This window comes from Agelaius tricolor, unplaced genomic scaffold (assembly GCF_023055355.1).
Source record: "Agelaius tricolor isolate 1412-34295 unplaced genomic scaffold, bAgeTri1.0.p SCAF_1, whole genome shotgun sequence".
In the NCBI taxonomy this organism is placed as follows: domain Eukaryota; kingdom Metazoa; phylum Chordata; class Aves; order Passeriformes; family Icteridae; genus Agelaius; species Agelaius tricolor.
In genome coordinates this window covers 31,304,315-31,318,191 of record NW_027269261.1, presented here as the reverse complement: position 1 = coordinate 31,318,191, position 13,877 = coordinate 31,304,315, and the positions used below count along the sequence as shown (strand labels likewise).

At 46.5% G+C, this 13,877-nt stretch overlaps 1 protein-coding gene across 1 annotated transcript; it reads right to left on the bottom strand.

Annotated features, from left to right (window-relative positions):
• Positions 1-267: 267 nt before the first annotated feature.
• Positions 268-13,226, bottom strand: CCDC167 (coiled-coil domain containing 167). Its single transcript, XM_071428417.1, has 4 exons — positions 13,056-13,226; positions 5,670-5,764; positions 3,196-3,248; positions 268-1,107 (listed from the first exon to the last, which is right to left on the bottom strand). Exons 1-4 carry the CDS (start codon positions 13,209-13,211, stop codon positions 1,004-1,006), a joined length of 408 nt encoding a protein of 135 aa, XP_071284518.1. The 5' UTR covers positions 13,212-13,226; the 3' UTR covers positions 268-1,003.
• Positions 13,227-13,877: the final 651 nt, after the last annotated feature.

Below are 13,877 nucleotides of genomic sequence, written 5' to 3'. Positions count from 1 at the left end.
GAGAGGGCATTACAGGGGACAGTCTCTGGAACTCCTGCAGCATGGACAGGCTCCTGTTCCAGTCAAAGGAAGTACATTCCAGGCCACAACAGACCAGTAACCCACTGTTGAGAGCTCACTGACCAGGAGCTTAAGTGCATAACTTAGTCTAGGCTTAACATAGTGCAATATGTGCCAGTAAGGAAATAGTAGGATGAGAATAAAGCAGTGACTGAAAAACAGGACAGAACAGGAGAAAAAAATCCATCAAATAAACAAAACAGGAAATTAAAAGGTCAAATTATTTTATTTAAAGCTCTACAGAAGCACTTTCATCTCTCAGGGTTGATAGTAAATTGTCTTCTGCAAATGCTGATTCTCAAAGGCACAAAATGGCTACCAAGCTCTGATGCACTGGAGAGGTAGGCAGATCATATCACAGCCCAAGCACCCATATCTCAATGTGGATGCTTGCAGAGATAGCTACATCCCATCTGCTTTTGTGGATGTAGGATTCCTTTGGTCCTGGAAGTCAGGGTGGAAGAGGAAGCATCTTTAGCTCAGCTCTGGAAATATATAGAATTGCAACACCTACAGATTACCCTTTGCATCAAGAGCTTGGTCCCTTCAGTTTATGACTGTGTCACAGGAGCCAAGGTGTGTATTCTACCTGGCTGGGCAGAAAGCACCTGTCTGTAATCACAAAGGTCCTCTTCAAAAGGGAGAATGTATTGCCTTCCTGGATCAGGCTGCATGGTCCTGACTGTGTTTTGGCTAAGATGGCACCACCTTGAGCTCTGCTTGACCTGATTTCCAAGTGCAAGTGTGCTGTGATTTCTGGTTTGTCTCCTGTCCTCCTCAATTTGCAGAGAAAAATCTTCCCTACAACAAGGCTTGGAGACACAATAAACAAGAACAGTAATTTGAAATGCTGATCCTCACCCTTGGGGGAGGCACAATGGTGAGAGGAGGAAGAGCTCCTTGCAGGAGTCATTTGTTCAGCAGGGAGAATTCTTGAGTGCAATCACATTGTCCAGCAGGCGTAAATAAGAGCAATCAGCAATGCCATGGCCACAGCAAGGGCAGCATTCTTGCGATTTTCCTTACGAAGTACACTCAGTTCTTTCTCTGGGAAACAAACAAAAGACTTGCCTGTGAAGGTTCTTCATGTTGCAGCTGCATCTCCTATCAAAACTCTCTTAAGAAGCACAAAGCTACCTTGGCCACAGGCAAAAATGTTGGGAGCAGTATGCAAAGCTGCCAACAGGGTATTGTGCTGAATGGGAAGTAACTACCCAAACTAGTAGGAGCCCTTTCATTTGCTCTCATCCTGACACTCATGGTAGCTGTGCTGAGGAATACTTCAATGCCAGACCAGTTCCTGTTGGGAAATGACATTGCTGTAGGCCTCTACTAAGGACAGACTGTGTGTCATTAGAATAACTGCTTGTTCCCTAGGGGAATGAAGGAGACAGGAGGGCAGAGAGCTATTTCTACTACCTTCTAGATGTAACAGCCTGGTAGCTCTTTCTAGTGCTAAAATTTAAACACAACTGTAGCCACCTTTGAATGCTGCAGAATCTGTGTTTCCTTACACCTCAGAAAGATCGTTGTGGAAAAACTCTAAACCTGGACACTCTTATTCTGTTTGGTCTGAAGCTTTTAGTTTTTTTAGAGATAGGTAAACCAGGGAGAAGGAAAGCAACCTTAGAACCACAGATGCAGAGAGAGGAACACAGTGGCTACTTCAAGTATGGAGTCTTGCCAATCTCCATTTCTGTTTGGTTCCCTTTACCAAAGATGAGAATCCCACTCTTACTAGTTCTATTCCACAAAACTTTGCGGACTGGTACAGGCAAGCAGTGAGGCCTCCAGCCTTACAGACTGCAAGGCCAAACAGCACCAAGTGTGTGTCAGGCAAGGTTGGGTGTGCACTGTCCAGAGACTGACTGCTACTGTTGCTGAGGTCATCTGCAGAGACTGCACACCTTACTGTCTCTACAGTTTGCACAAGCAGCCTCCAGCAGTTCCCCAAGTGGTGTTGATAATCAAAAGTGACTTGTAGCTGTTCTTTCTGCCCCATTCTTCACCTAATACAAGCATTCTCATGCAGCCACAGAGCAACCTGCTTGAATCTGCAAGACCACACAGGAATTGACAGGGTCACATAACCTCATGCACAGCAGTGCCAACTTAAAGTGATGCATGGCCTCAAGTGCATCAGCTGGAATAAGGACAGAGGCCATAGCAGTGATGTCACCATTAGGTGAGGCTGTTGCTGCTGTCTCTGAGCTGCTGTCACACTGCTCTGCTGATGCCACAAAGGATGGCTGACTGCTGGCTGGTAAAAGGGTGGCAGCAATTTTCAGGCTTCTGCTGTCTCTAGTGGTAGGCCCTTAGGGAACAGCTTTCAGTCTTTTTAAAATAACTGTTACTCTTCTGGAAACAGTCCTCTAGCATGAGTTACAATTACAAATTTGCTGGCCATACCCCAGCTTTCAACCCTCTAGACCCAAAAGAATACTTGTGCCTCTTTCCCTTGTGTGAGCTCTGCTGCTTGCACAGCTGCAGAGTACTGCCAAGCAGGTAACACACTGATCAATACCCAAAGATGTACAAAGCATCACCTCTAGTTGAATGGAAGTCCTGTTAATATGGTATCTCAGAGAGGCTTTCATTCTAAGTGTCTACAGCAGGACTTGCACCAAGGAAAGACCCTGGCTCTCTAGAAGTGCAGGCAGCACATCAGTGTGAATTGCTATGCTCTTGTGCTGAGTAGCCTCATAACTTGATGCAGTAAGAACCTTCCCCGAGGAAGGTATATTTTGCTACACTCCTGATAGCACTTACCTTCTTGCCTAGCAAGCCTCTACTAAGGGAAAAAAAAAAAAGGTTGGGGAGAGGGATGTTGCTAGCTACTCAAGCCAATCTGTTAGCTATGATTATCTAAAGACTGGTAATTTGGGGTGTGTGGAGGGGGACATTTTCTCCCCTTCATTAGCTGATGCTTATTTTTTTCCCTATGGAAGTACAGCTCAAGTAGGAGGATGCAGACTCCTATTATAATATGCTGACTACATTTCCATTAGTCTAGCTCCCTTTGGTTGAAGCTAATTCAAAAGCAGAAGTCAGAGGTGGCAGGAGCTTGAAGACAAAGCTAAGCTGCAGCACTGATCCCATCCTGCCCAGAGGGACCATTTTTAATGAAGCTCTTACCATAGTTGTCAGCTTTGGTCATTAGTAAGTTTCGCTCTCTCTCCAGTGACTTTCTGTAATGAGAAGAGGAGTTCATTACCTGCGAGGCAGAACACAGCCTATTTCTTTGCTTACATGATGGAAGAGAGACTGTCCCCACTGCGGGGGATATCTGCTCAGAGGATGAGCCCCTCACCCCTCCCTGCTGGAAGGGTGACAGTTTAGAAATACCCAGTTGTGCAACAGAAGAGATGCAGCATTTTAGATTATTTTTCCCTTCCCCTAAATTGCTTCCTATCTCTCCTTTCAGGAGAGCAGTGTAGGCAAACAGCTAGAAAGGGCTCTTGGGTCATTTCCCTGCTCCAGTTCCCCCTAGGCGAGGCAGGAAGTTCTGAAACAGCTATGGGATGGGGCAAGGTCCTTATGTGCTCTCTGGAGGATCCTTCCCCCCCACCACATTGGGCTTAGTGCTCGAATAGTAATTCTTCTCACCATCTGAAGCTGGGATCCCTTTGTCAGAGGTATCCAATTTACAGAAATTGGTGAACTCAAAGGAAACAAGCTGAATCCAAGCCCAGTACTAATAGAGTTAAACAACCTGTCATTAGACTGAAGACTCATAGTAACAGAAAAGACTAAGTTAGGCCAACCCAGCCCTTGTATTAAATTGCACAAGATGATTAATTAATACTCAGATTAAAATATAAACCCAAAATGAAATTCCTGAAAGCAGCAGTGTTTCCATTATGGCAGTGAGGACATGGTCAGTCCTCTCAGACTCCGCACATAAATAAACATGCACTAACAAATTATCTCCTGGTTCAGAGAAGGCAGAAAGTGTAACAGAGTTTGTTGTTCCCCTTGGGGCACAGCAAGAACAACCTGTAGGAGGAAAGAGATCCAAATCTATGTGTACAGCTAGTTAAGTGTAAGGGAGGGCAAGAAAGCAAGCTACATCAGGAGCAGCAGGAGAGGAAAGGGCTCTAGAAGAAAACTGGGTGGAGGGCAGCCAGTAGGAAGTGAGAAGACAGATTTACCAACATGACTGAGCTGCTACTTAAAAATTTGCCTTGTGAAGAGAGTCAAGGGAAGAAGCTTTGAGAAAGAGACATGAAGAAACCATGACAACTGAACTTCAAAGCGGAAAAGCAGAGCTCCTCTTTGTGTGCTATACACTGAATCGATAATTTTGATCATGGTACCTTCCCTCCAGGGTTTTTCAAAGGGTCTGGAAGAGGACAATGGAAGTTCTATTTCCATACAAGCTGTAAAACTCATAGAAGGCCCCAAGAATCTTAATTCATAATTCTTTGCTCTAGGCCCTATATTTCAGTCAGAAACTATCATATATCACATCCTGTCAAGTTACCACAGCTGTAGGTTTGGTTGTTGGCCACCTAAGCCCCAGATAAAGAATACAGACACTAACAAGGAGAATTTAGGCCAGGAAAGGATTGTTGAGATTGAGGAGCTACTGACAAGAGGGACGGGAAGAGACAGGACCCTGTCTAAATATTGATGGGGATATAGAACTCCACTAAAGGAAGAGGGGGGAGTGCAAAGGAGAGTTTAAAATTTAACAAAGAAGTTAAAGTAAGCCTGATAAATATCAGGGGATGGAGACATCACTATTGCTATGATAATTTGTAATGGGGTTCTATAGGACAGTAGTGTAGAGCAAACACCAGGATCATCAGGACCATTCCCTGGACTGATGACTGAGCTTCCCAGCCTTTTTTGCTTGGAGCAGAGCAGTAGGATGCTAGTGACTGAAAAAATGTCCTCAAGCAGAGAGATTTGAGAATCAGCTGGGATTCTAATTCTCTTGCTTCACACTCAAGAGAAACAGCAGGTTCTGCCTATGTCTACTACAAAATCCAGGCCAAAGTCCTTGCCTGAGTCCCAGTTCTAGAAGCCAACAACTGCTGCCTCTATGGCAGCCACAGATTTCAGGGGAATTGTCCCTCTTAGCATTCCCAAGAAAAGCCAGTGTGTCTGGCTGTGTCTGTCATCCCTACATCCAGACACATTAGCAACACAGGCACAGATGTTTTCCCTCAGCTGCTTTTGCAGCAGGATCCCAGCCTGGTTTGGCCCTCAGTAGTAGTTGCTGCACATCTCCCTGATTGAACCCAGGTGGCTTCTGCAAGGCTTGAGCAGCAGTGTGCAGAAAACCTTTGCCAGATTCACAGAGCAGGTTCCTAACAGGCCAGGAGCCAGGCCTGCAAATGAACTGGCAAGTTTCAGGCACTACTTGTCTGGTTGTGGCACAGGTTGGAGTCAGGCTGTTAATAAGATACAGCTCTCTCTCTATATCACTGCACTTCTCACAGAGGCAAATTCCCCAAGAAAGCTCCAAGCTGTGGGAAGAAAGTCTTGTCATGGGCAAATCACACATTCCCACCCCTTCAAGAGCCCTTGTTTGGTCCTACAGCAGGATGACAGCTAAGCTGAAGTGCACACACACAGCTGTGTAAGGAGCTGGTCAGCAATACCTTCCTTCAGGACTGAGCTTCTCCCTGCGCAGTTTAAGGTCCACCTCTTCCATGCTCTGTTTGCAGCGTGCCAGCTTCTCCTCCAATCCATCAATCTGAAAAACACCACTCCAGTCACCATCATTTCTTCTCCCAGTTTACAAGGACTCATCCCCATTCAAATGGTGGGAGTTCAGCTACTATTCCTCCCTAGATCAAGGGAAGAATCCCAGATCTGTGTAGAGATCACAGCACAGAGAACTCATCATCTTCCAGCTCAGCCTGTATTCTAGCCCAACTGTAACATCTTCACCCCAGACAAAGCCAAACCAGCCCTGACGCTGCCTATTGTGTGGCTGGCCAGCAACCTTTTGCTAGATCTGATCCTGTTGCGGCCTGCTCTAGTTTCTTTGCATGTGGGTCTACAAGGAAAGGTGTGATCTTAGGTATCTTTATGCAATTAAGAGGATAAAAGGAGAGACACTGGCCTAAACCAAAGCCTGAGGGACAGGGTCTTATTTTAGCACTGTGAATGGATGCAGAAATCTACAAAGCACCCCCAGCTGTCTGGTTGGGTGAAGAGGGAACAAAGGGACACTTCCAGTCTCTTTTACTCAACTAAATCTACAACAGCAACAGGAGTCGGCACAGTATAGTCAAGAGAGCATTCGCCACTGCCTCCTTCAAACCTGTACCAAGTGTTGGCAGCAACAAGTTTCTGTGCAGAAAAACACTGGTTATCTCCTTGTCTCTTCATCAAGTATCCCAACAGCCACCCCTGTGTCTTCCTGTGGAGGGGAGTAACCACAGCTAGGCACAGGAGGGGTCATTTCCTTGTATGCAAACAGACTGCCCAGGAGGGGACCCTACCATAGCCAACAGTTCTGGGAATCACTCCTCTCTTCTGCCTGGCAACCACAGCATAGACATCTCAAGGAAAACTTTGTCTTTCAAGCTTGCTTCCAGCAGGGAAACAGTGGGCTAATCAGACAACATGAACACAACAACCTAGCCTGAAAGAAAACGGCCTCGGTGCACTAAGGTGGCAGTGACCTCTCTTTTCAGCTACTTAGTGCAACACTGCTGCTGTGCCTGGCTCTCCAGGGAAGGCCGAGGCTGGCAGCACGGCCTCCCTGCGGTGGGAGCTTTCACACACCAGACACTAAGAGGCAGCACAGTGCCGGGTAAAGGTGGAATGAGCTGCCTGGACACCAGCCTCAAAAGCAGCCCAGAGCACAAACACTCATAAACAGTAATAAGGGAAACAAAATCAAAGGTACTGTTCCCTAATTATTGCTGCTTTGGGATCAGCTCTGTTCTGATCAGCTCCTGTTAATGAGCTCATTAACAATCTCACACCTTCTGCTCAGGAAAAGCCGGCAAGCATTATAACTAAGCAGGACTGGAGAGAAGAGGCTTGACATAAAGCAGACCATGAAAAGAAGTTTAACCAGTCAGTTAAATAGTCTGGAAGGAGCACAGCAGAGCTGGGAAGAGGGACATATAAGAAGACTCAAATAAATCTTTGATTTATCAGATAGCTATCTCAAAGTCCTGGGCTATTAGGCAACTCTGCCAGTACTCAAGATGCCAAACTTCCCAGAGGCACATGCACAGCTTCCTGAGCCCAAGGGGAGCACCAAGGCATGTCACCTGATCCCAAAGCTTAGGGAATAGCACTTCTGTTGTTGGCAATGCTTGGTTTTGCCTGGATGAGGATAATTGTCCTCCTCCATTTCCAGCTGTGCCACTTAAGGATGTTAACTGTAGCTGCTCATGGCCATGTCATGCACTACAACTCAGCAGGATGCATTGCTCCAGTCTGCTTCAGGACCAAGAAAGGACTTCACCCAGGCCAGCTCTGACCACACTTACCAACAAGTTACTTTAAGTACCAGTGTGGTACAGCAGAGGTAGGGTGTTGGTCCAGTGAAATTTAAGGATTACCATCTCCCTCACCAGTTCCTACCATTTGCAAATGGCTGTTTCTGCTCCCTTAGCTGTTGGAAACCCTTACATGCACATACAGGAAAAGATTCTTCAGCATGTGTTACCTGGCTCCTCCTTAGCCTGTTAAATTATTACAGTGCACCAAGGCTTCTCTAGAAATATATTTAAAAATAATGCTAAATAATACATTATAGAATTAATGAGAGCTTTACTTAGTCAGCTGCCAACCCCACCACTAAATTATCCATGCTACTGCACTCCAATCCTCTCCTCCATGCCTGCTCCTCCTAGCTGGCAGTTGCTCTCACTAGTACATTCTCTGCCCATACTTCCCTCATTTCATGAGACTTAACAAGAGTATATTCTGCCCAACTTTGTCAGTGCTTTCACTTTCTGCTGACTAAAAATCTCCAGATTCCACATAATACTTTAAAGTTTCAACTGGTTTTACTGCTCTTAAATCAAAACCCGAGTTTGGGTCCCCTGCTGGAGAGCAATAATTTGCTAATAAACCACATGCCCCAGAACTGCACCATCAGCTGTGCTGAGCTGGGGGCACAAGGGATAAAAATAACCAGAAAAAAAAAAGAAAAAGCGAGCAAGGAAGATTGCTGAATGAACAAAATACTTTTCTTTCAGAATCTCACTACTTCTTTTCTTCTGGCTAGCCTGGGTTATTAGGGGTTATAAGGAAGGACAAGAGTGGGGATTCACAGATGTTATCCATTCACTGTGCCTAGTTTCCCCACTTATAAATTAAGTCAATAAATTCTGCCTTCTGAAGGCAGCTCATTTGAATAAGAAGCCTCAGACACCAGCCCAAACTATGGGCAGAGCACTATCTTGATATGTCAATGCCATTGCCTTGCTTGGCATTTAGGAGCTGCTCCTGCAAGCCAGGAATCTCTCAGCAACTCAGCCATCCAAGTAACTCTTCACTGTAGAACAAAAGAAAGACAGAAAAGAAAATAAGCACAAGGAAAAAAATCAGAATAATATCTGGGAACTATTGATTACTCTCTGGACTGCTAAGGAAACTCCTAGGGGGAGCCGTAGTCTGTAAAATTGTAACACAAGAAAATCTGTAGGGCTTTGCCATAATTCCCTGCTACAGCTAGCCCTCCAGGAGAGCAATCCTAGAAGCAGGTGCTCACCTGAGCTGGCTTTGGATGGAAAGCTTTCCCTCCTACTAAATAATATGTGAGGTTAGTTGGGGTACATACTTGGGCACAATGGAAGCCCAGAGGAAAACAAGGAGCCGAGCTCGCTTAGCTGAACCACCCTTGCACTTCACACTTGCATTATTTCTTTAGTGGCAATCTCAGCACAGTGCCTCCTGAGTTGCAAAGATGAACCTTTCCTCCTTTTAGCTCTCCTTTCCTTGAAGGGGATCCTTTGAGACAGAGCTGAAATGCAGCAAGCAGAAAGCTTACATGACAGCTCCTCAGGTTCACACAGATGGTAACAGGGACACAGGACTTCATTCACAGCAACATCTTTAAGTAGTTCCAGTTAAAAAGGGGGAAGGAAACGTGCTTCACGTCCAGGCAGCAGATCTGGGCACACAGAGCTGCCCTTCTGAAGGTCCTCAGGAGACACTCCAGAAAGTCAAGTCCCAGCAGCTTTGGATCCACACAGGGATCTAAGACCAGATGCCTCCTTTGCTCCACAGTTTTGACAAGGCATTCAGCTACTTTTGCTGAATTCTGGCAACACCTGCTCATGATCTGGAAACCTTTTTAAACTAGAGAGACCTGGAATGGATTTCAATCCAAACTGACTTACATGCTTATTACAAATTCCATTTGTTGGGACCATCTTGGGCAGAGAGCCCAAAATGGCTCACATAAAGGCAGAGAGAAAGAGAGAAGTGAAAAAGAAGCAGGTTTGCTTATAGAATTGAGCTGGATCCCATTTAATACATTTTGTAGCGAATTAATGAAAGCTTTCTTTCCAGCAGAAAGGCTAAAAGTGCTTTTCAAGAACTGGCATCCACCCTCCGCTTTTATGAATTCCCTAATTAAGATACTGGCAAAGAGCCATATCACACATACGTCGACATCCAACAGCATTAGGTAATGAGGTTTTTATCTTCTGACCCTAATAAAGCAGATCAAAGCCAACTGAAGAGGGGGGGGGCAAAGAAAAACCCCCTTCCCTGAGCAGTCTTTACATGCCTTGTCACCTGCCAGCACACTTGAGCTGTTCTTTCACAGAAGAATTAATGGTTCCTGCATCCACAAATTTGGCTGGATTATTAAAATCAGTCCAGCAGAGACAAATTTTGTTTAAATTCAAGCGCTACCTTGCTGTTCATGGACACACTTCCATTTTCTCCATGCTCTTGGAATCATTTTGCACACTGGAAAATCATTTCACAGACACGCCGCCCACAGCATGCTTGGAAATATTTACCAGACAAGCTATTCACAGCAGAGGATGATCCACCAGCAAAGATGGCTCCTACAGAACAACCCTGTGTGCTGCTAAAGGAGGAAAGGCTGGATCCTACCTCCACCTCCTCCTTCAGCTTTGCAGGAACCATCTCGTTAGTCAGCCCATCCTGCCTCAGCGCAGAGCAGCAGCTTTGCAGGACCACACACAGACGTGACCACAGAGCAGTAAGCCACATTTTCAAAAACTTCTGCCTGAACAGCTTCACTGAGCACAAACTGTGGCGGCCTTTTCCCTATTCTTTATGTTCCTTCACAGACACTGATTTGCCATTGCCCCGTAAGAAGCAGCAACACATGTAACAATACTTTACAGAAGCACACACGTGACATTTTGCTGCCCAGGCACTGCCTTTAATTTAATGCACTTTTCTGCTTCTCTGATATTTTTTTTTCAGTTGTTGCCTGAGCCACAAGTATATTTTTAGTGGTTACAATATTCTTTGGTGAGAAGTTTCACAGCAGGTTATGGGAAGAACCAACCCCTCCTGTTTGTTCTGAGCTTGTCAGCTGCTGGTTTCATTTGATAGCCCTAACTTTGTATTGACAGTGTATGTTCATTCTTTGTTTAAAGCTACAAAGAGCATGCAGAGGATATAGGCCTATATTGGGTCCCTTGCAGTCATATTTTCCAGCTTAAAAGGACCTGAAATGCTTGGTAGTTTCTTGCATAAAGCCCTCCACACCTTTGGTCATCCTTGTCACTCTCCTGAGTTAATTTCATTTTCACTATTCTGGTACAAAATGGACCAGTCTTGCCAGTTTCATTTTCCTGATGAATTTCCTCAAGCAAGTCCTATGCAGCTCAGCATTGTCAATAGGGCTGCCTGTCAAAAGTCTAGAGCTATATGAAAGAAGTGGCACGAATTTAAACCAACACAACATTATGGAGACCCATTTATATCTATTTAAACCAGATCATATCAATTACACCTGCAGTTTGTAAGTGCAAGCTAATCTGATAAGTGTCCATATAGAAAATTGCATTCATTTAGCATCATTACTTCAGTTAAACAAGCATGACTCTGCCTAGATGAGGCCTTTTAAAGCTAGTCATGCATCACACCATATTAAGACTCATTTGAAAAGTTTTCTTTACAACTGCTCAGAAGATAATACTGAACAGAGTAATTTTAACCTATGAATCAAGTATCTTGGTTATCATGCAAACACAGCCCTCTTTTTCTCTGGCTAAAAGGCATTATTTTTTCTTCCTCCCTAACCTCTTTTCAGTAGTGTTCTCATGACTGCAAGTGGAAAGAATTTTATCTGGTAGTAGTGTCTTTGCACAGACAGTTTTATCTGTTACACACAAAAAAGAGTAGTTCTAAAATCCTTTCAAATCTAGTATGTTCCATCCTGAAAACTTCTTTAAAAAAACCCCAAAACTTAATCTAAAGCTAATACAAGTCCTCAAACACTTTGCAGGAATTTTCTGTGGCAGCTAAAATAAGTCCCTTTTCATTCTGTGAACAGCAGGTCCCTAACAGGCTGAGCCATTTTACCACCTCTCTTTTTGTAAGGTAGACCCTAGAGCCTACCATCTCAACACTTCTTGTCTACCACTTCTCAAACCAAAACCACAAAAAAAAAAAAAAAAAAAAAAAAAAAAAAAAATTGTCACAGTTCAATTCTCTCTGGTAGGCTCACCAAAGGAAGCCTGGACAGTCAGCAAAGCCCTCTGGACTCCCTTTGGTGGTTATATTTGGGTTAGAGTGCCCAGAACTGTGTTTCTCTAATAAAAGCCTAACCAATGAAACACACCAGATAATCATAAACCAAACTCCCATTCCACACAGCAGGATGAGAAGGGGTCTCATCAATACATATAAATATCTTAAAGGTGGACGTGAAGAGGTTGGTGCCAAACTCTTTTCAGTGGTGCCCAGTGACAGGAGGAGGAGCAATGCCTGTAAACTAAAACACAGGAAGTTCCACCTCAATATGAGGAAAAAACCTTTTTACACTGAAACAGACTGCTCAAGCAGGCTGTGGGGTTTCCCTCTCTGGAGACATTCAAAATCTACCTGGTCACATTCCTGTGTGATCTGCTCTAGGTGACCCTGCCCTGGCAAGGGAGTTGGATGAGATGATATCCAGAGGTCCTTTCCAGCCCTAAGGATTCTGTGACACTCACCTTTACATTACTAGCTGGTGACACATATATGACACGCCTTGCCATTTCCCTGGCTTTTCCATTCTGGTTACATTGGTCTGTTGTGCAAGCGCTCACCTGACAACACTTCAGGGCAGAGAGGTGACCAGTGAGATTCATGGAATGAATTCTGCCTCGTTGCAGCCATTTGTGAGGAACATTTAGGATTTACTGTCCCCACAGTATCCAAACCCACAGACCTGAACTAAAACAGACTTGAGTGCAGACAGCTGGACTGTTCAGTGCAGGAGCCAGAAAGACATATGCTTCAGGGAGATCTTAACTAACACAACTCAGGTTGGTTACAGAAAGACAAAGCTTCAGCAGAGTTTACCAGCAGCCCTCCTGCCACCCAGGAGATCACAGTACCCCAGAATGGGTAAGATTTGAAGGGACCACAGTGGGTCACCTGCTCCAACCTCCCTGCTCAAGAAGCGCCATCCTCAAGCACATGGCACAGACGCAATCTCCAGTGAGGGAGACACAGACAAAACACCCAAGCACAATGAAAAGGCAGCCTTAGAAGGGAGACATACTCTTGAAACCCAGCCTTTCCCCTTTCTCCTCGCTGTGATTTACAGGCCCCTCACATGCCGGTTTATCACTGGGCTCCTCTCAAGAAGCAGCAGCACACGGCTGACTTCCAGCGCCGCACGCACACAACGGGCTGGTGGTCACGGCCCGCCGCAGCACTCCCACGGACACACACACCCCCACGGCCCTTCACGGCACTGGCTCAAGGGCTCGGCAGGAGCAAGGGCACCGCACGCCATCGCTCAAGGCGGGAGTAAGGCTGCGGCTCCAGGCCCCCCGCCAGCCCGGCCGCCGCACCCGCCGCACCCCCCTCACCTCCCGGGCCACGCTGGGCCCCGCTCGCCGCCTGCCCATGGTCCAGCCCCGCCCGCCGCGCATGCGCAGGGGCTCCCCGCGCGCCACCGCCCTGGAGCGGGGCCGCGCTGGGCGGGTGCCATGCCGGGAAGGGCAGCGCTGCCTGCCCGCGCCCATGGAGCCGCTGCCCCGGGGCCGGGTCCGGCTCTGCGAGCCCGCTCGGGTGGCTCCGACACAGCCGAGGGCGAGCGGCAGCCAGAGCGGCGCCTCCCGCGTTGTGCCGCTGCTGGCCCATTCTGCTCTGCCCTCTATAGTGATAGCGGGTGAGGGATGGCTGCGGGAGGACCAGCAGGCTGGGAAGCTGAGGTGGAACTTCTTGGTCATGCGTGGTCCTGTCTCTCCGCCCCTCAGGGACCCCGGCTCCCTCGGGTGCTGTCTGGCGAGACCCGAAGTGATCCCTCGGTTTTCCCGCAGGTAGAGCCAGCGCATTCCTGGCCACTCCAGACCAGAGCTTGTAGTGCGTGGGGTCACTCGGGAAGAAGGCAACCTCGGAAACACCAGGCAAACCCAGAATGGCTGCTTTGTGGCATGTTGGGATAAATGAGAACTTTTTGGGGCATCAGGAGGGATTTCTTCACTGAAAGGGTTGTCAAACATTGGAATAGGCTGCCCAGGGAAGTGGTGAAGTCACCATCCCTGGAGGTGTTAGGGAAAAGATGATGTGGAGCACAGTGTCGTGGTCTAGTTGACAGAGTGTTATTTCATTACAGGTTGGACTCAGAGGTCTTTTCCAACCTAATTGATTCTGTGACTGTCTTATTCAGATTGTCCTTGTGGCTTCCT